At 39.1% G+C, this 19,252-nt stretch overlaps 1 protein-coding gene across 10 annotated transcripts; it reads left to right on the top strand.

Moving 5' to 3' along the window:
• The first annotated feature begins 1,997 nt into the window (after positions 1 to 1,997).
• On the top strand, positions 1,998 to 18,917 carry LOC103715835 (AMSH-like ubiquitin thioesterase 2). Of its 10 annotated transcripts, XM_039125617.1 has the most exons (16): positions 2,006 to 3,380; positions 3,464 to 3,533; positions 6,184 to 6,549; positions 7,499 to 7,559; positions 7,651 to 8,055; positions 8,147 to 8,212; positions 8,721 to 8,796; positions 8,943 to 9,098; positions 12,267 to 12,301; positions 12,408 to 12,714; positions 13,075 to 13,164; positions 13,329 to 13,391; positions 13,516 to 13,590; positions 16,731 to 16,793; positions 17,678 to 17,730; positions 18,370 to 18,917. In XM_039125617.1, the coding sequence occupies exons 7-16, from the start codon at positions 8,725 to 8,727 to the stop codon at positions 18,554 to 18,556; spliced, it is 1,101 nt and encodes a 366-aa protein (XP_038981545.1). In that variant the 5' UTR covers positions 2,006 to 3,380; positions 3,464 to 3,533; positions 6,184 to 6,549; positions 7,499 to 7,559; positions 7,651 to 8,055; positions 8,147 to 8,212; positions 8,721 to 8,724; the 3' UTR covers positions 18,557 to 18,917. The 10 variants fall into 10 exon arrangements, with proteins under 10 accessions (XP_038981547.1, XP_038981546.1, XP_038981542.1 ...); XM_039125614.1 differs by lacking the exons at positions 7,499 to 7,559; positions 7,651 to 8,055; positions 8,147 to 8,212 and having other exon boundaries at positions 2,003 to 2,990; positions 3,166 to 3,380; XM_039125615.1 differs by lacking the exons at positions 7,499 to 7,559; positions 7,651 to 8,055; positions 8,147 to 8,212 and having other exon boundaries at positions 2,004 to 3,380; positions 12,414 to 12,714.
• Positions 18,918 to 19,252: the final 335 nt, after the last annotated feature.

Genomic DNA, 19,252 nt, shown 5'->3' with positions numbered 1-19,252 from the left:
AAAAAGAATGTGGATGAGGGCCCAGATTTTAAAGTTGAAGATTCATAGATTTATACAATATCGAAGGATGCTATTCCTTGCAATATTTGTGCAATGAAATGTTGTTCACGTGATTGCAAAAATTTTTGCCGGCCATATGTCATAGGAGTCATGTAACATGCCTTATAATTTAAGTAATTAACAGAAAAAAAAGGAATACAAAAAAGGTTATGCAACGATAGGATTTCATAGATAGAAAAATAAAAAATTTCCTACGGTTTGTGCAATAAGGGCTGAGGAGGTGTTGTTCATATGGTTTGTGCAACAAGGACTGAGGTGTTGTTCATATGGTTTGTGCAATAAGGACTGAGGAGGTGCTGTTCACATCTCTCAGAAAAATTCAACCGTTATGCAACAGTTTAGCCATTTAATATTGGCTTGTATCCTCCATGCAAAAGAAGAATTCACCTCCCATTTATCCAAAGAAAATTCACTTTTTTTCGTGAACCACCACAGTCAGCATTAAGATGGCGGATAGTATGCGAGTCTACGACCTATTCCTGGCTGGAGAAAGAAAGTGGAACATTAGTTTTTAGTTATATCACCCTGGGCGCAGTGTTCCCGAAGTGCAGGTTTGGAGATCTACCTGCAGCCCGAGAATGAGGGCCAGGGACCTCTATCACCTCTTCAGGGGAGAACCTGCACAGAGGCACGACAATGCCTGGATCTGGAGGCTTCGAGTCCATCCGAGGATTGCTCTATTCATCTAGAAGCTTTTTGGGGGCCGTTTCGACCAAGGGTGTTCTGAGTAGATGGGGTCAAGTATTCCACCAACCTGCCTGGGACTACCTTCGGAAGAGCTCTATGAGGTCGCCATCCAGATCTATGGTCACGATTGCTGCTTATGTAGCTTACCATATCTGGCTAGCCCGAAATGCTTGAATTTTTAGAAGTCGTCAAGATTCATACTAAAGGGGACACTTGTTCATGTCCCTGAAATTACCCACTCATATACTGTTGGAGCTTTTTTGATGACTTAGGGCACCTGGGACTTCTCAACTCTTGCAGCAATCCGGACAATGTTCATCTCTTGAAAGCTTCGATTTCTGAGTTTCCTCAAGGTCAACTTCAATAGCTATGTGTTGGATGGTAATAGTAGAGATGAAGTTGTATTTGTTATTAGAGACCTGGATTCCAGACTCATAGTTGTGGGTGGGAGTTTGATTTTCGATACTTCAGTCCCAGGAGCAGAGTTGAGGGCCGCTTGGGTGGGCATCAGCTATGCTAAGTCCACATTGCCAGAAGGAAAGGGCTGGGATGTCTAGGAAAACTCTCTTCAATGGAGATGAGCAGAGGAAAGTGGTTCGAGCAAGTCTTGGGTGATAACATAAGTAATGGTTTCTGAAGAAGAAGCCAAAGTAAAGTCTCGACTTTTTATACGGCTCTCCTTGAGCAGTGAGCAAAGAGGGACGGAGGGTCAAGTCAGATTTTGGTTTCAGGCAGGAGGGAGTTTCAGTTGAACGAACGGATTAGTCATCACCCACCGATCATGAACGTTAGGTGTTTCAAAGAGAAGTCCAGTAACCAGAAGATTGAAGTGGGTCTCGCCTCTTTCATCTAAGATCAAAGGTGAAAGCAGATCGATCGTCACACATATATCGCTAAGCCGATTTCATCTTAGTTGAAGATAACTCTGCTACAGTGATTGTTTGGGTATAGAAATAAGTCCCGACATGTCGGAAAGATGGGGGCATGCCCCTGCTATAGGATATTTGAAGTCTGATGAGAGGAGGTACGTTTTTGTCGTAAGGCACATATACTCCAGATGGGACGGTCTCTAGACTCATCACTTTTATTTTATGCTTTGGACGGATTGGATGCTTGCGTTGGTGCATTCTGAGATACGTTACTTTTTAAATTTTTTTTGAATGGATTAGGACCGTGTGAATTGCGCATCTTAGCCGGAAACCTATTATTTCTTGGTAGGAGCTTCTAGGAACAGAGGAGAAACGATATGAGGCATCAGGTCTGGGTCGGTCAGGCTTCCGCAGTTCAGGCGTTCACAGCCCTGGCCACCGCCAATCTCTATGTCGTCTTCGTGCTCTCCTCCCATTCCGCCGCTCGGGACCGCCCTTCGCCCACTCTCCTCGCCGGAGCCGATTCTCGAGTCTCGAATTTCTTCTCCTCTCCTCTTATCTTCTTCTTTTTAGATGGAAAATTTAACTCGTAGAACCATGTACCCATGGAACCATGGACCCACACTGCTCCGCTATGGCCTTCTTCCCACCATCATCTCTTTTGCCCCGGGCTCCTCCCCGGCCGTCAGCACAGCCGCTATATGAAGGCTCTTTCCATTCTCCGGAATCAGTTCTTGGATGTCGCTAAAGAAGCCTTGGCCTGAGATCTCCCTTCGTATCCTCGCTTTCTCCTCGTCATGTAGGAGTATCCGTGGGGATTTCGCTTCTACTCTTCTAGCACTGCTATTTCTTTTCTCCTTATTCTTCTTAGCCTTCTCCTTCTCATTCTCTTCTTCGTCTGTGTATATTTGAAACTGAGGCGACGATGATGGGTGACTCGTCAAGGGTTCTTCTTCTTCTCCTCTTCATTGCCGTGGATGTATTCTTTTCTAGCAAGAGGCGAGGCAGCTCTGGAAGGTCTGCTGTTCCGCAGACAAACGACCTGCAGAATTTGCTAGCTGGGCGAGTCATCCGAGAAGAAGGAGAAGAAGAAGAGAAGGAATGATCTTTCCCTCTCATTGAATCAAGAATCCCCTCTAGGCCTTCAAACCCTAGGTCTCTGGCTGCTTTTCTTTCTCACTATTGGCTGGTGGTCTTCTTCTTCCTCGTGGGTATGGAGCTTGAAGTCGTGCCTCTTTCTCTCATTCTTCTTTTCTTTCTTCTCGCTGGATTTTATTCTTCTTCTTGTTATCTGGTCTTATATGAGGAGGCTGTGGTGATTCTTGAACGAGGATTTTGCTACATTATCAAGTGGAAACATGGCTTTTCTAAACGGTGAGGCAAACTTGGACGGTTGTTTGTTGTTCTTGTGAAGGCAACAATTTGCAGCCGTTTCAATCTGAGTCTCCTTTTCCTTTTCTTTGATTTTCTAGTTTCTGGGTTTTCTAAATTTTTTTTTATAAAAAAAATAATTCTTGTCATACATTCTCTTTTCTCCTGCTGAGCACAGGAAACACAACCAGCAAATGGAAAAATAATTCAAATACTCACCAGATGTTTTCCTTTCTGATTTGCATAAGAATTGATGGCTTAGAAGTATGGTTTTGCTTTTGTGGATTAGAAATATGCTACTGCTTAAGGATTAAAATACAATGCCAAGTGTCAAACTGTAATTTGCAGATCATGGAAATGGTACAAAGAGGGGAAAAACCTCCTAACATCAAGGTATACTATTCCTTGGGTTTTCTACATTAGTTTTTTCTGGGATGTTCCAATTTTAATAATTTCCTCTTTTATCTGATCCACAGGGGATTAATGACATGCCTTCCAACCCTAGTCAGCATATACCAAGACCTCTTTATGGCACCTGGACTCAAGGTTTGGACTTTAAATGTTATCTAAGTTTTTCTTTTAAATATTCAAGTTTTTTTTTGGAGAAGGGGGGGGGGTTGCTCTGCACTAAATATTTGACTCATCTGGAACTTTGCAACCGATGAACACTATGCGACTCGTGCAGCCAGTTGTGATCATCACTGTCAGGCATATAAACTCCAGCTTCATGTTTCAAATTTGGTGCTCCAAAAGAATCTGAAATGATAATCTTTGTAGATACTTGACAGAACGAGTTAGTGAGCGAGCGAGAGAGAGAGAGAGAGAGATTACTCATATGGACCGAATTTCAATATCATTCCTATCAAGCATGTCATGTAGGTAACAAAATTTTCTTTCTTCCCTATCAGGCAACCCTCTATTGTTATTCTCTCCTAGACCATCCACCCCTCAGTTCTGTATACCTCCAATTACTGTTAACACTTTGAATCCTTGCTTTTTCTCAACAGGGGAGGGACAGCATATGTAGAGAGAGCTGTACGTGCACGTATGTACCCACATGCATGTGCAGTCCCACACACACACACACACACACACACAGAGAGAGAGAGAGAGAGAGAGAGAGAGGTTAAATTGTTTTGGTGGTCGTAGTAGCTGGAGTTTATTGGACAGGTTCACAGTGAGGGAAAAATCATGGTGGGTCGTTTCTGCTGAAATTGGTGGATGAAACTTCGTTGGTGGGTTGGGGTGGATTGATGTGGTTGGCTAGTGTACCCAGCAGAGATTTGGAGAATGTAGGTAGCAAGTTTTGTTGATTAATCTTAATTGTAGTGATATGACATGGGGTTTGTGGTGATAGATTCAAATGTGCAGGCAGTGATCTATAAGGTGAATTGATAAGCAGACAAGGAGCAGATATGGGAGGAAATTGTTGTAAGATGAGGACATACCATGCCAAAAAAATGGGTGGTAACTGTGCTTAACTTTGAATAGGAAGCAGAGCGAGCCTTGAATCTACTGAAAGTGAAAGATTAGCATATATTAATTCTAAAGTTGTATTTCTTTTAAATTGCAAACATCATTCTGAAATCATTTTTACTAGGTAATCTAATACCGACATGCATGAGAAAACAATACAATTGGTGTTTCTGAGATCAAATTTGCTGTGATATCAGGATAGCTGAGTGAAATATATGCTAAGCAAATTTTTAATGGTTTTTTCCACCTCGTCAGTTGCCTATCAATATTTGCAGGTATTTTTGGAGGATCTCATTGATCTACATACCATTTCTTTCCATTCTTCTCTGCTCTTCTAAGTCTTTGATATTATCTCTTCAAAAAAATAATAGCTTTTCGATATTATGCGATCAGATTTGCACCAATTGAATACTTCAACTTCCATATATTTCATCCCTAGATTAGTTGCTTTTGTGATAAAATTTATGATATGATAAGGCGTAACGAATTGGAAGGGGGGAGTGCTCGGGGAGTGTCAGGAAGAGGGCACAAGTTTGGAAGTAGTTTGTGGTCAGAAAAGGACATATCATGCCAAAAATAGTCTAGAGGTGACTGTTATATTTGAAACCTCTTGCATAAGACCAATTCCTGCTCATAAGAAATTATAGAACTTGTAACAATTAAACTTATGTTGATTTTGAAAAAATTAAGGGAACATTTACTCCATTGTTACATTATCTATTACCTTCTTGCATGGAAAATGTATATTTGTTTTTTTGTGGTCTGATACCTTCTCCAATGCTAGAACTGATCATTAAGTGATGTATGAATACATTCTTAGGACAGTAAGTTCACTGCTGATAATCATATCAGTATTCATACATTTGGGGAGGGACTCTTGAAATTTTCTTTGCCATCATCACTTTCTACCTTTTTGAGTCATTGATCCAGGATCGCTTTTCCTTTTGACTATTTGGCAAATAATTTCTGCCTAACAAATGGATTCAATATTTGTATTCTCAGACATAACCTTGTAAGCGCCTTGTATGGATTCATTCAGAAACTAGAGGAAAGGGATGCTCGACAATTTCATGAGCTTAAGATACATAACTAATAGCATTGCTCAGCTCATCTGCCAACCAGCCTTCTAGGTTTCATTGAAAGCTTCTCACTTATTCAAGGTTCTGTTGGCCAGGATTTTGGCCAAAGTAATTGATGAATAATGTGAACCAGGCTTGTGGATCATAGACTCTTTAAGTCAACCATATAGTTTAGATTATGGTTGAGCATTAGACAAGTTACATTACCAATCATCTCTTGAAAGGTGTCTTACGATATCTTTGGCTTCCATTTTGTTGACCAAGAGGTTTTGTTCAGGAGATTTACAGCTGGGTAATCTGTGTTATGCTTGTAAATGATAGACTTCTTCTGAATAATCTTAAAGAGCAAATGAAACTGCAATTTTATGACTATCATATGATTGCAATCACTTTAGTGTTTGATTGTACGATAGGTTTTGAGCATCTGCACTGCACCAAATGAAGCCATTTCTACAATTTCTAGTGCATCATCACAGTACTGTCAACTTGTGTAGCAATGATACTAGTAACATTTGGATTTTGAAGCACCCAGAACGTAACAAGTTTACAATATAGACTGAGATGGATTCCATGTTTTTTTTCATTCATTGCAAAAAGTAAAAATTTGGCAGATTAATATTCATTTTTTTGTTGTCAAACAGCCATGGGAACACACTCAGCAGGCTCAGCAAAGGCCCATTGATGGCCTCCGATCCCAAGCAAGCAGGCAAAGGTTGAGTTCCAAAGTAAAAAGGGAGATCTCCCAACTGAATGGGAGATGTTTTGATGGTTCAGAGCCTTGGGGAGAAAGAAGTTTTGAAGAATACAGAAATAGAATCTGAAGCAGAAAAATCAAGGTAGTTCTCTTACCAAACTAGAGCCAATGAACATCCAAACTGCCGGGTTTGGGTCCCACCACAGCCCCCGGCAGTTGTGATGCCAGAAGCTCCAGTCAAATCATCCATTCAGGAGCACGAGTCTGATGATGAGAGGTCGACAGCTCTTGCCGACAATGGAGAAGATAAAAAGTAAGAGCATCTGATCTTGCTGCAGAATCACAGAACTCTAGTAATGTGGTGGCAAACATGAATTAATCTAGAACACAAGAACAAGAAGTTGGCATTTGAAGTTAAATATTGGGGCCAAATACATTTGACCAGTATTAAATAAACATCAATAGAGGATCATGAATGAGGCAGCTGGTTATTCAACATATGTAGGCTTTAGTGATATAATTCATGTGAATTTTGATCATCAAACAAAAGTAGATCGGAAAATAGCATAAGAGAGTCCATGGGAGAAAACTTCTCTGTATCTCTCCCCTAACACATGATTACGCGAACATCTTTAATTCCATATGGAGAATCCAAGTACTTTGCGTTTCATGTCTGGTCATTTTGCATCAAACTTGGTCTAGAGTGAATCTCAGAAGATTTTGCTTTTGTTGCAAGGCTGGGAGAAGAGCTGGCTTATAGGCCGCCGTACACAAGTTTATTAATATAATAAATAGCACTATAAATTGAGTTCATGAAGTCTACAGCCTTAATGTTACCTTCCTAAGTCTTGAAATGGGGGTAGACTGGAGTTGCAGGAACCTGTTTTAGCTGCAATGCAGAGTTGTCTTGCTTTGGGAGTTCCGGTCTTGATGATTCCATTTTACTATCTGCTCTTCTAGGAGCTGCTTGAAGGTAATTGTAGACAATTCTTAAGAGAGGCGTAAATGAAGTTTAGTATATTTTATCCTTTAGATAATAATAGAATATGAGGCAAGAGATGAGTGTTTTTGTTTTCTAAAATTCTGTCTTTCTTAAGTTCAAAATTATTTAAGTCTGTCTTTTTTTTTAAAAAAAATGTTTGTTCCGAATTTCAATCATTTGATCTAATAATTATATGTTCATAATATAATTTCGGTAAACTTTTGTAAATAAATGATGACCTACCGGCCTCTCACGTGATTTTTCACGTGTCCAACACCAGCCCAGCATGTATTGCAGCGGAGTGCGGACTCGGAATTCCCACCTCCCACGTGGCCGCCCAGGTGGCATCTCCTCCTACCTATATTTATATGGCCTTTCTTTGACTTACTGTGTTGGTGCTCATCTGATCCCTCTTTGTTGTCGAATCTCTAGGGGCGCACCTTGGGATGCATAGGTGGCATCGTATTCGTGGGGACGGCGTCGTCGTCACCTAAACACCGTCGTTTTTCGTCCACCACGCCTGCCCACCTTCGGAGATGACGTCCCCTCGCGGTTATCCAAAGCCGCCCCGACTCGCTCTCTCTTTCACGCCTCCTCTGCTCTTTTCTCCCCTTCTTTTCCTCTTTCGCAGAAAAGATTCCATTCGTCGTACACATGCTCTGCGTTCATGCCTGCCACAGAGAAGAGAGAGAGAGAGAGAGAGAGAGAGTACCGTGTGGGAAAACCAAGAATATAGATGCAAATTGATTAAGATTCTGGAATAAGATGGTATTATCAGTAGATGATCGGTTCCCGTTGTCATTCTACTTCAGAATCGCCGGCCAGATCGTAAAACAAGTGAGGCTCTCTCTCTCTCTCTCTAGATTTTTCTTTTAACTATTTGAGTTTTTATTAGTTAATTTATATTTGTTTTTTTCCTTCAAAATAGGCCAAAAGTTTATAGGGACGAAGGGAATTTGGATGATCTTTACCCGACCCTTAATCGATACTTAGGGTCTCTCCCTAGCTCTTTAGTGGTTTTGCCCTGTTAGATCGGATAGGGCTTGGTAGCTTTGGTTGTTTTTTTTGTGTGGTTGGCTGTTTGGATGATTCTTGTGTGGTTTTGCCCAGTTAGATGGGATAGGGCTCGGTAGCTTGGGTTGTTTTGTTTGTGCGGTTGGCTGTTTGGATGATTCTTGTGTGGTTTTGCCCAGTTAGATGGGATAGGGCTTGGTAGCTTTGGTTGTTTTGTTTGCGCGGTTGGCTGTTTGGATGATTCTTATTGTCCATCGAAATAGAAGTGATAAAATTTAAATTGATGGTGACTATATGACTTTTTTCCTTATAAACCAATCATTTGATTGGTCGGGACTCTCCATATGTTTTCTTGATATGGTAACCATTAATCAAACAAGACATATTCATGAATTCTAAAATCCTTCTTGTTCATGCAGTTACAATATAAAAGAATGTTAACAATGTCATGAATGGATTTTTTGTGACACATGTTTGTGAATTTGCAGATTGATGTCTGAGATTATTCCTCAGCACCGGAGTTTCTCAAAGTACGCCAAAAAGGAAAAGCTTCACCACAAGAAGGTATTGCTTGCTACTTTGGCTTCTTCCATTATTTTAAAGCAATACTAAAGTATGTTTGCTGATATATGTTCATTATACTCAACTGTATGTTATTTTTGAATGCTTCTTTCTCTTTTGCGTTAACCTTTTCTTCAACACTGGATCAGATTCTGCACGAATTCTCCAAAGAACTTGAAAAATTGAAGACACTCTTTGGTAGAAATAATAATGAGACTGGCAGTCAGCTTACAAGGAGGTCTAAGGATAGTAAAGATGATTCCAGTTTGACATCTCAAAAATGGATTGAGAACAATGACGAGAAGGTATGCCACTGTGACAGTATTCTGCAGATTTTTGTCCCATACAAATGTGTATTTATTGGTTTAAAATTGAGTTTTTCTACGTGCTTAATAAGATTTTACTATAATAATAAGGCTACTGTCGAGGCATTTCTTAGATCATGCCATGGAACCATTCTCTAGGTATAAATTCTAAAATCTTACACAGTAGAATTAAGGAGAAAAATATACAATGGGGTCCAAGATATACACTAGGTTGAATTTGTTTCATGGTTTGAGCTGCACTTTGCAACTGCTGTCAACCTAATGTCACCCTTCTTTCTATAATATATTAGAGCTATTTGATTTATGGAAGTTTCATCTGATTTTGGCTGAAATTTATCAGTTTCACTCCATTTTTTCCATTTTGGTGATTTTGGCTAAAACCCGTAAATATTAGGTGTTGTTTGGCATCACTTTCCTTTTTATATTTTCATAAATAAAAAAATTAAAATTTTCTGTTATTTTTCTAATTTAAAAAATGTAAACATGTTTGTTATAGTCAATTATTTTTTATTATTTTTAAAAAATCAACATATTGATGGTGATGGACATGGTGGTAGTTGTAGCAGTGGTAGAGGTGGTGATAGTGTTGGTGGTTGGTTTGATGGTGGTAAAGTAAAGGTGGTGATGATAGCAGCAGTCATGGTATGCTGAATCGGCCCATACCGTATGGGCCGATTCAGCCAGTATCGTATCGGTCCGGACTCTAACCGGTACGGTTTAGCCGTGGAAAATGGTACACAGCCCGTACCGACAGAACTTAGCCAGAGCTGGAGAAGAAGAAGAAGAGAAGGAGAGAGCGAGCGGAGGAGGGAGGGAGAAGGAGAGGCCTCCGCCGGCCCCCCGCGGCCCTCTGTGGGCGGCGGAGGCCTCTCCTTCTCCCTCTCTCGCTCGCTCTTTCTTTCACCTCGTCTTCTCCGGCTCCGGCTCTTGGTACAGGCCCGGTACCGAGAACGATGAACCGGTTTGGCAGACCATCGGTACGCCTACTAGTACCAGTTCAAAATACGTTGGCAACGGTGATGTGGTGGAGACGATGCAGTGGTGACAATGGTGGTGGTGAGGGCACCAACGATGTGGTGGAGGCAATGGCTATGGTAACGATGATATAGTGGAAGAGTTGATAGTCGTGTTGGTCATGGCGATGGTAGTGGTGGTGAAGGTGCCAGTGGTATGGTGGAGGTGGCGATAATGGTAGCTATGGTGTGTTGACAATGATGGCGGCAACGATGGTGGCAACAATAATTCAAGTAGATTTTAAAATAGAAAATAAAAACAATAGTATAAAACATATTTTTTATTTGATTTTTGTAATGTTGTTTTTAAAAATAGAAAACAAGAAATAAAAGCAATGCCAAACAGGCTCTAAAGGCTAAAGATTTTTTTCTCTTTTTTTGAGTGAACTTGCTCATGGTAAGATGTCAAGCCTCTAGGAGGCATATCTACATGATTAAATTTAATTTTATAAGTCTTTAGTAGATTTGAGAGGACATAGATGTTGGGTTGCAAGAAATTCAGGGGAGGATTCTTTCTTTAAATATATTGATGTCTTAAGTTTATGCAAAGAAGAAAGATCTTGTAGTCCACACTTACACTTCATGCAATATTACCAATAATCAAGTTTCAATGATTGATAAGTATTTTTTGTTGTTTCAAGTTTCAGCATGAATGTATATGATTGGTGTTTTAAGTTCCTTAGATTGAAAAACGGTTTCTAATGATTTTTTGATGTTGCATTATTTTGTAAGTTTTCTTTTGTTTTCTTGAAGCTCTGTTGTTTTAACAGATTTTTGAAAGGTTAAGGGCTGCCCAATGTGAAAGACTACACTCATCAAGAGTAAATCAACTATGCAAATACTTTCAACATTATTTTGACAGCACAAGTAATCCATTTATTTCCTGCAGTAGCTACTGGATGCTAATGCAATGCAAATTGTTGTGATGCCTCTTACTTTGGTGAATTCAAAGTAGAATATATGGAAGACGCTAGGAAGAGACACTATAGTTGCAGGCTGCATGAAGTACTCCGTCAGATTTAGCAAGTTTCAGGCACGTGATTTAAGGTCCTCACTTTAAAAAGTTAATGTCACATTTACAGTGTTCCATCCCATTCCTACAAGAAAAGAAGATGAAAAGTGGTTGTCTGTCTTTCTTAATAGGTGGCCTGCTCACATAGTTATCACTGGGTCTCCTATAGGTAAGTCCCTCAATGAGAATCTCTAAATTCAGCCATGAATTTGCCTGTAAGACCTAGGCCCTCCTCGCTTGGTGTTTAGATGAGTCATACTATAAAAGGTCACTTCTTAGTTTCTGTTTTAGAGCAAGGGTATGTTAATACTAACACTCAACATGTAAACACGGATGCTTTTCTGTACCAGCTTCCATTGCCTTTCACATGCTGACAATGATCTTTCTTAAGATCCATATGCCTACATAGTGTATAATATTATTTATTCTGTCTTATTTTTGTTGCTAAGCTTGTCTTGTTATCTATAATGCTTATGTTATAGTACAGTATGAAGCCATGCTACTTACTAATGTGATGCTATAGTATCACAACCTATGCTTTCAAGAGCAATGGATAGGGTGCTGGTCATATTAAGCTAGCTTGAGAACCCCAAACCAAAGTCACATCATCTACAAATATGTAATTGTAGAAATTTCAGGCCTAGCTATTGCCAGATCTGAAAATAGTAATCCTTTTCTTTTCAAAATATAAGCTGTGGTTGACAGGTTTTATTTTGATTACTTGATGTCAAAACTTGGTCTATCCATAGTAGATGCTTCCATATATCAAGGTTAATCAACATGGGACCAAGTCCTTCAATTTATATATATTCGATGTTACACGACAACATCAAACTTCATTTACTATGAAAAAAGTAACATCATTCGTGAAATTCCTCTATAAGTTGCCCCATCTAAAGATCAGATTCTTGATGTTCTACCAAGAGACTCCTGATGGCAAATCAGACCTCTTCGCTTGCTTCATGTTCCCTTGCTATCACGTTCACAGTTGCACTGTTGCTATTCATTGATTTTAAATAGATATTCAAGTTTAGGCTCATTGCCACTTATGATGGCTGACATATTTTGACCACTGTGGTTCCCAGTTTCCATATTCATCAATCAAGTTTTAAATGTTTGCAGGCAACATACTGCAGGTCAATCAGAACATGTGATAGGTATCATATCCCTCATTCATATCATTAATATTTCTACATTGGATAGTTCAATTCACATTGCTGTACAACAGTTCTCCCAAAACAATAACCCATCTGTTGTGAAAAGTGACAGTTTTGATAGCAATGCCTTCATGGATAATATCAACCTGGAATCTGGGATTGCAGTAGATGCAAATAGTACTTGCACACCTTTGCATGTCTCCTTTCCAATGGCTCGTACAGCAGTGAGAGATCATGATAGCACATTACATGCTGTTGGGCAGTACTCTCCTTCTCCTGCTGTTTCTTGGATAGAAGATCTTCCACTTGTTGGCCAAGTTTCTCATGTCATCTTTCCTGAAACGACAAATGAGCATTTGGTCCCTGTATGCGGAGAGTCTTCAACATCGACTGGTATTCACAACATGCATATAGTAAGTTCTGACCTTCTATTTCTGTAATGCTCCTTTAATTGCATGCAATGCTGGGCATCTTCGGTTAGCATGGTGTGCAGGCTACTAAATTTTTGCTTTGTTCTGATGACCCTGCATTGTTTGTCAGAAAATGCTTTTGGGACCTGGTTACATGCACACAAAAAATTGCTTGGGCCCACTAATGCTGGGCTGGTAGCTTCTTGATAAATTGGCCCCTGTAGTGGCAGTAATTCCTGTTGCTGATACCAACCTCCTTGTGCCACATGGCAGAATGAGCTTTTTGTGTGCATAGAACCGGCCCCCTATAGTATTTTGCTTGTTTGTCCTCAGATTTGAGTCACTCATATGTTTGTTTTGCAGTCAGCGAGATTGATGGAAGAATTTATGGAACTTGCTAAAGACAATACAGACAAGAACTTAGAGACTTGTGGGATCCTTGGTGCTTTCCTTGTAAGCTTGATACTTCGTTAATTAACAGATACCTTTTAAGTTCTTGAAATAATTTTTGCTATTATCATTTTTTTGGTCTCTTTTTATTGAAGATACGGATAGCAAATGTTTGAATTTTTTTGAAAACATATTTGGGAAATTAATTATTGACCTTATGAATGCAGAAGGATCGGACTTTCTATGTAACCACGCTAATAATACCAAAGCAGGAAACAACTTCCAGTTCAGTATGTCAATAACTGAATTTATTTACTTCGTTTTTCTTAAAATATTTTCAATATTCTCCATTTTTTTTTTTGCTCTTTAGTTTCATATATTCTCCCACCAGTTACCAGCTGAACTGCATGACAGTGTCAGGCATTAAATGAGGAGGAAATACATGCCATATTGGATGAACAGTCCCTCTTTCCAGCAGGATGGATTCATGTTTGTATCTGAACTTCTGTTTCCATTTTCTGCATTTTACGAATTTCTCATTGTTCATGGGATGCCATGCAAGCAATATTGGCAGTATTCTGTTATTCCCAGAATAAATGAGAATTTTTATTAAATTCTATTGAGGTACTAACTTCTAGTGATAACCTCATTTGTCTTGTGGCAACCATATATATTGTACAAAACTCCTTGATTTTTTCTCCTGTTTCTCAAGCCAATTAGCAACCCAACTGGCTTTCCTAAACTTTTGCGGCAAAATAAAGTTAGTACACTTGCTCCTGATATTCATCGAATATATTCCTATGGATAGACAGGATATGCCATTTTCTGTTTACCATTCTGATTAATGCCAAGCGATCAGTTTCCATTTTAATTGTCTAGTCACATTTCTTTCCTGAATTGCTGAATGGGTGGGATACTAGTTGAAATGCATAATATTCATTGCAATGCATGTGAAAATATGAGTTGACAAATTGAGGTAGCTACTTGGTACTATAAGTACTATTCAATTTTTACTTATATAGTGTTAACCTTGTTTTGGAGAAGTTAGCTTGATTTTATTTGGAACATGTAGCAGTTCTTCAAGTATATATACTAGTCTAATCCCAATTCTTTCCTTTTGTTTAAGGTTGTGAAGTGGAGAATTATGTAAAATCTACCATATTAACTAAATACTTTGAGTATACCAAGACAAAAAGAATTGACAATATGTCCAGATTGGGCATTGCTTGGGTACCATTATGAACTTAGGACCTTTAAAAACTTAGTAGGACACTATGCAGACGAGGATTTTATTAGAAGTACAACATAATGTGACTTACTGAAAATATCATTTTATTTTAACCGCCTTGATTTTATTGTGCAATATGCTGGGAACTTGATTGAGGATTTTTAGATAAAACTGAAGCAACATGAAATAATAAATTGCAACTTTGAATCATAATTATGCTATAACTCAGTAAATAATTATATGAACTTGTTGTGTGGATCAGACTGTCAGGTAGTGAAGAGGGAGCATGTAGTCAAGATCAAACCATGGGAAACAGGTTGACATGCTTATTATGGTAAAACTAAGTACTTAAGCATTAGATACAGATACCTAAGGAAAAATTATAAGTAGAAGCTATGGAGGATAAGATGAGGAAGAACAACTTGAGATAGTTTGTGCGGTAAGAGAGATTGAATGACAGATATCAAATTACTTGAATGTAGGTAGTAAAAGAAAGGAACAATTTCTATTTGGCTTAAAAAAAAACTAATGGTGGAATATAATCCTTGAAGCTGGTCCAGTTGTTGGCATTAAGCATTTAAATCTTGAAGATTGCTACTTTATTAACGCCAGTACAGTACGATCCTTGATATGGGGGCAGTAGACTTTGGTACAAATTAGCAAAAATAGAGAGAGAAAGTGTGGTTTGAGATCAGTATGGGGTTGATTTGCCTTGATACCATGTATTATGAGCCCGGTATGCCAAATTCAGCACATACCGGGATCTCCATTACCAGTCTCTGGATGGTTTAGTACTTATCAGCCGGCAAGGGGCTGGTATAGGTGGTTTTTTAATCCTGCGTTGGTGTAGAACTTCTTTTTAAGTAACATTTTGTTTCTATGAGGTTTAACAGTGGCATGTCTTGGTCTGACTTCCTATCGTATTTGATTTGTCTGCATTAGTATCTTGTCAACATTAGAAGTGTGTTGAGAGGCATTTTTATGTGTGCATGTGTCCAATTTTTTATTTATTCACATGCTAGTGTAGCATGAATGTGGATGCTAGAGTTAGTATGTTCCGCACATTAAATAATCAACCTTCACAAGTACTATGATGAGAATCCAGCAACCATCCACAAAACAATTATTTCGTTAATAAAATGTGTGGGTTACAGCTAAATCTATAATTACAGATGAGGAATCTTAACTTAAAAAATTTCTGGTAAGAAATATTAGTTCCATTTTTTGTTACCATGTCTTGCATAATCATAATTTACAATTTTACGTTGGTAATAGTAAGGAAAAGAAACTGTGAAGCTGAAATAACTTGGTGCAATTGGGTCAAATAAGCCTCTATAGAATCCTTTCTATTGCGCCTAAAATCTCTATTTCTGCAAATATGTCACGTGTTTCTATTGTTGGTTCCTATGGAGGTACATTGCAACAAATCTTTTTTTTTGCAGCATTGCTTCTATGATCTTAGGAGCACAGGCCGCCATGGCCCAAAGGGTTATGAATTGCCAACTTAGGCATGCTGACATGTTTCAAATCATATTTCATGTTGACTTGTCATCTTGTTGATGGCACTTGAAATCTATACGTCAAGGTTGGAGGAACCGGTACCGGGCACTGTACCGAAGAACTGGTGGGATGGGTTGGTACAGACCATGCCGGGCCTATACCGACAGAGTCAACTATATCATGGGAGAGAGAAAGGGGAGAGACGGAGGGAGGCTGGCGGACGCCGGCGGAGGCCGCGACAGGCGAGGCGCGGCCCGTTCCCCTATTTCGAATGAAACAGGGGTCTGACCGCTTTAGTTTTCGTGATTTTTAAGTGAAGTCGGCAAGTGAGTTTTCGACTTCACTTAAAAATTACAAAATTTTTTAGCTGCTACTGGACCCCTATTTCGTTCGAAACAGGAGAATCAGCCGCCGCCTCACCTGCTGCGGCCTCCGGCTTCCGATGGCATACCGACCTCTCCCTCTCTCTCCCTCCCCCGTCCGCTCACTCTTTTTTTTTTGGGCTTTGGCAACGAGTCTCGTGTCCATTGCCAGAACTGTACCAGTGAGCCACTAGTACGGCTCGGAACCACCTGGTTCGAGACGGTTCCTCCAACCTTGCTATAAGTGATATTGACATCTTCACATCCATTCAATGTGAGTATGCACGAACCATGCTTGTAGGCGTGAATTGTTACGTACACTTTGGGTGGTTATTTCTGTTCATGATAATTAAATTTGATTTTTATTTTTGTTATGTATGAACTAATGTTTAGTTGAACTCTTTGTTTTTGTTATTGATTGTGATAGTTAGGATATAATTCTTCCCTATGGAATTGATTGATCACTGTTCCCCGTAGAACCTTGACGGCTCTTTCAATTCTTTGTCATTTTTCGTTCTGAAAATATTTTTCTTTTGCAGACGCACCCTTCTCAAACTTGCTTCCTATCATCAATAGATTTGCATACTCAATACTCTTACCAGGTACAAGGACACTTGCATTAACTTTTTGTTTGATTAACATATGTTTGTGAAATTTATATAGTGTAGTTTGCATTTTCAATCTGTTTGATTGGTTCGTCCTAGTGCAAGATGACTCTGTGCTCTGCTTGTAGCACGCACAGCAGAAAATGACAATTTATCTAAAATATATTTTTGATCCAGGAGAATCATCAATTTTAAAGAAATAAAATCATGGTGGGATGCTTATAGTTACTTTCAAGATAGAAATTAATAAATTTTAGCTCTAATTCCATTTATTTTTGGTTGATTCTGAAAAAGATCGGTGTTGCCATGCTTTCACAGCAGGTTTCTCATTGCACATAATATGCAAACATGCAATGCGCGGCTAATGGATTTCGTAGAAGGCTGAAGAAAAATACCATTCATCAGCAAAATATCACTTTTATGCCCACACACACCATCCCTTCCCACGGCCTCCTCCCTCCCCTGGTTATGCTCTGCTTTTCAGTGAGGACATTTTGTAATTTTCATTATGTAGGCAACATTGGTGTTAAGGACCACGTGCATTTGGAAATGTGCTTATACAATCATTTTCTTTTTTCAAACCTTGTTGTAACCTAAGCAAACCACAGTGACTGGTTTGTGGTCAGCCTTTGTGGGTTTCTAAGTATTGGAAGGATGCAACTTCACTTTTAAGTTTAGGGATCTGAATCAAGGACAAGTGATTTCAGAGTCAAAGCATTATTAGATCAAACTTTGTTAATTGTGGAGGTCTCAGTACCTTATATCTTTCTTCGCTTTTACCAACTGATTTGCATGAGATTTCTGTAGTTGTTATTCTCCACTTTCAGAGATATAGTGGTCTTTCCAATCACCACATTTTTAACAGTCAGTTGTGTGTTTAGGTCATGCTACCAGAGGCTGTTGCTATTGTTATGGCTCCAACAGATCCTACAAGGTAAGTTCTACTCCCTGTATCATAGGTAAAGAAATAGGCATTGAAAATAAATGCTTTCGTGCCACCCATTTTTCCTCTTGTTGGTAATCATGAATCTTGGTCTAGCTACAAGACAAGATTCTTGAGTATTTGATTCACGAGACCCTCTGAATGTGCTTTTCAACTGAAAAGTACCAGGTTTGCGCGGTCAAATATAAGTTAGATATTTGTAGTCCAACAAGCTCAACATGCTTATTAAGAAATCTCTAGCTTGCTAGAAATTGTCACATTGAACGACAAAGATAAGATGACCCCACATCCTCTTCCTACATAACAAGCACCATGAACAACCTTTAGTGTACCGTTGATCACACAACAGAAATTGGCCAACCGCATTGATCCATGCTTCAACTGCATGCATAGAACCCGATGAAAATTCATAAGCTTATAAAATAAAATCCCTTTGAGTGCTTTGCCCAGAAAATGATCCAACACGTCCATTCTTGGCCCACGTGTTTGCTCACATCAAGGCCTGTTAATTCAAGCCTTTATTGTCCTATAAAAATGTCCGATGGATTAATATCTCAGAAATATGATCATAGAATCTCATTTACATATTGCAAATGCAAGTTTAAATACTTTTCAATTTGATTGATGCAGGACTTCTGGTATTTTCCGGCTAACTGACCCAGGAGGGATTACTGTCCTAAAAGAATGCGAGGAAAGGGGTTTCCATACTCATCCAGAAACTGCTGATGGCAGTCCCGTTTATGAGAACTGCTCCAATATTTACATCAATCCAAATTTGAGGTTTGAGATTATTGATCTCCGATCTGCTTCCCCATGACAGATGTTATATGCCATTGACATGCGGATGTATAGTTGTATATATGTAAATTGACTTGTATCAGAAGGTGTTTCTTCAAGGTTTTGTTTCACAAGGTGATGGAAGACGTGTGAGAATCCGCTCTTATACCTGACGATAAATACAGAAAGCCACATCTGCATGGATGTATTTAAGTATGCATGGTAAGCTGGTAGTGTACTAATGTGTACATAGAGTAGTATCATCTTGTTTTCTATTGCAAAGATGGCCTTGCAAATTGGCGACACATGCAGCAGGTTATGACATTTTGATTCTGTGGATAAATGTTTCTTACATAAATTATTAGTTAATAATGGTAGATATCCACAGTTTATTTTTTACAGACTGCTGTATGGAGCATTTTGATGTGCAACCGTCCACAGTATTTTTTGCAGGGACTGACATAAGCAGCATTTTGATGTCAGCATTACGGTTTATAAAAGAGAATGTCTGTTATGGTTTGCTTGCAGGCTATATGGTGGAATCAGGTTATCAAGCTTGTCAGGTTTGTAACCTGATTTTGAAGGTGCCGAGGGGTTTTTTTTGATGTTTCTATGCATATGCATCATCATTTAATATGCCCGGCCTTAGAGGAAACTATCGAATGACAATTTTACAGAACATCAAAATGTTTACAAGGCCAATGTAATAATAACCAATCATATGATTCCAACAAGT

Source organism: Phoenix dactylifera, chromosome 4, assembly GCF_009389715.1.
Source record: "Phoenix dactylifera cultivar Barhee BC4 chromosome 4, palm_55x_up_171113_PBpolish2nd_filt_p, whole genome shotgun sequence".
NCBI lineage: Eukaryota > Viridiplantae > Streptophyta > Magnoliopsida > Arecales > Arecaceae > Phoenix > Phoenix dactylifera.
Note: the sequence above shows the minus strand (reverse complement) of the source record. Positions and strands in the feature narration are given on the sequence as shown.

Excerpts from the sequence above, each read along its gene's own strand:
- LOC103715835 (XM_039125614.1), top strand. The coding sequence starts at position 6,458 with ATGCCAGAAGCTCCAGTCAAATCATCCATTCAGGAGCACGAGTCTGAT. Across the intron at positions 12,302-12,407 it reads TCAATCAGAACATGTGATAG|TGACAGTTTTGATAGCAATG; the intron begins GTATCATATCCC and ends TGTTGTGAAAAG. Across the intron at positions 16,794-17,677 it reads ATACTCAATACTCTTACCAG|GTCATGCTACCAGAGGCTGT; the intron begins GTACAAGGACAC and ends TTGTGTGTTTAG.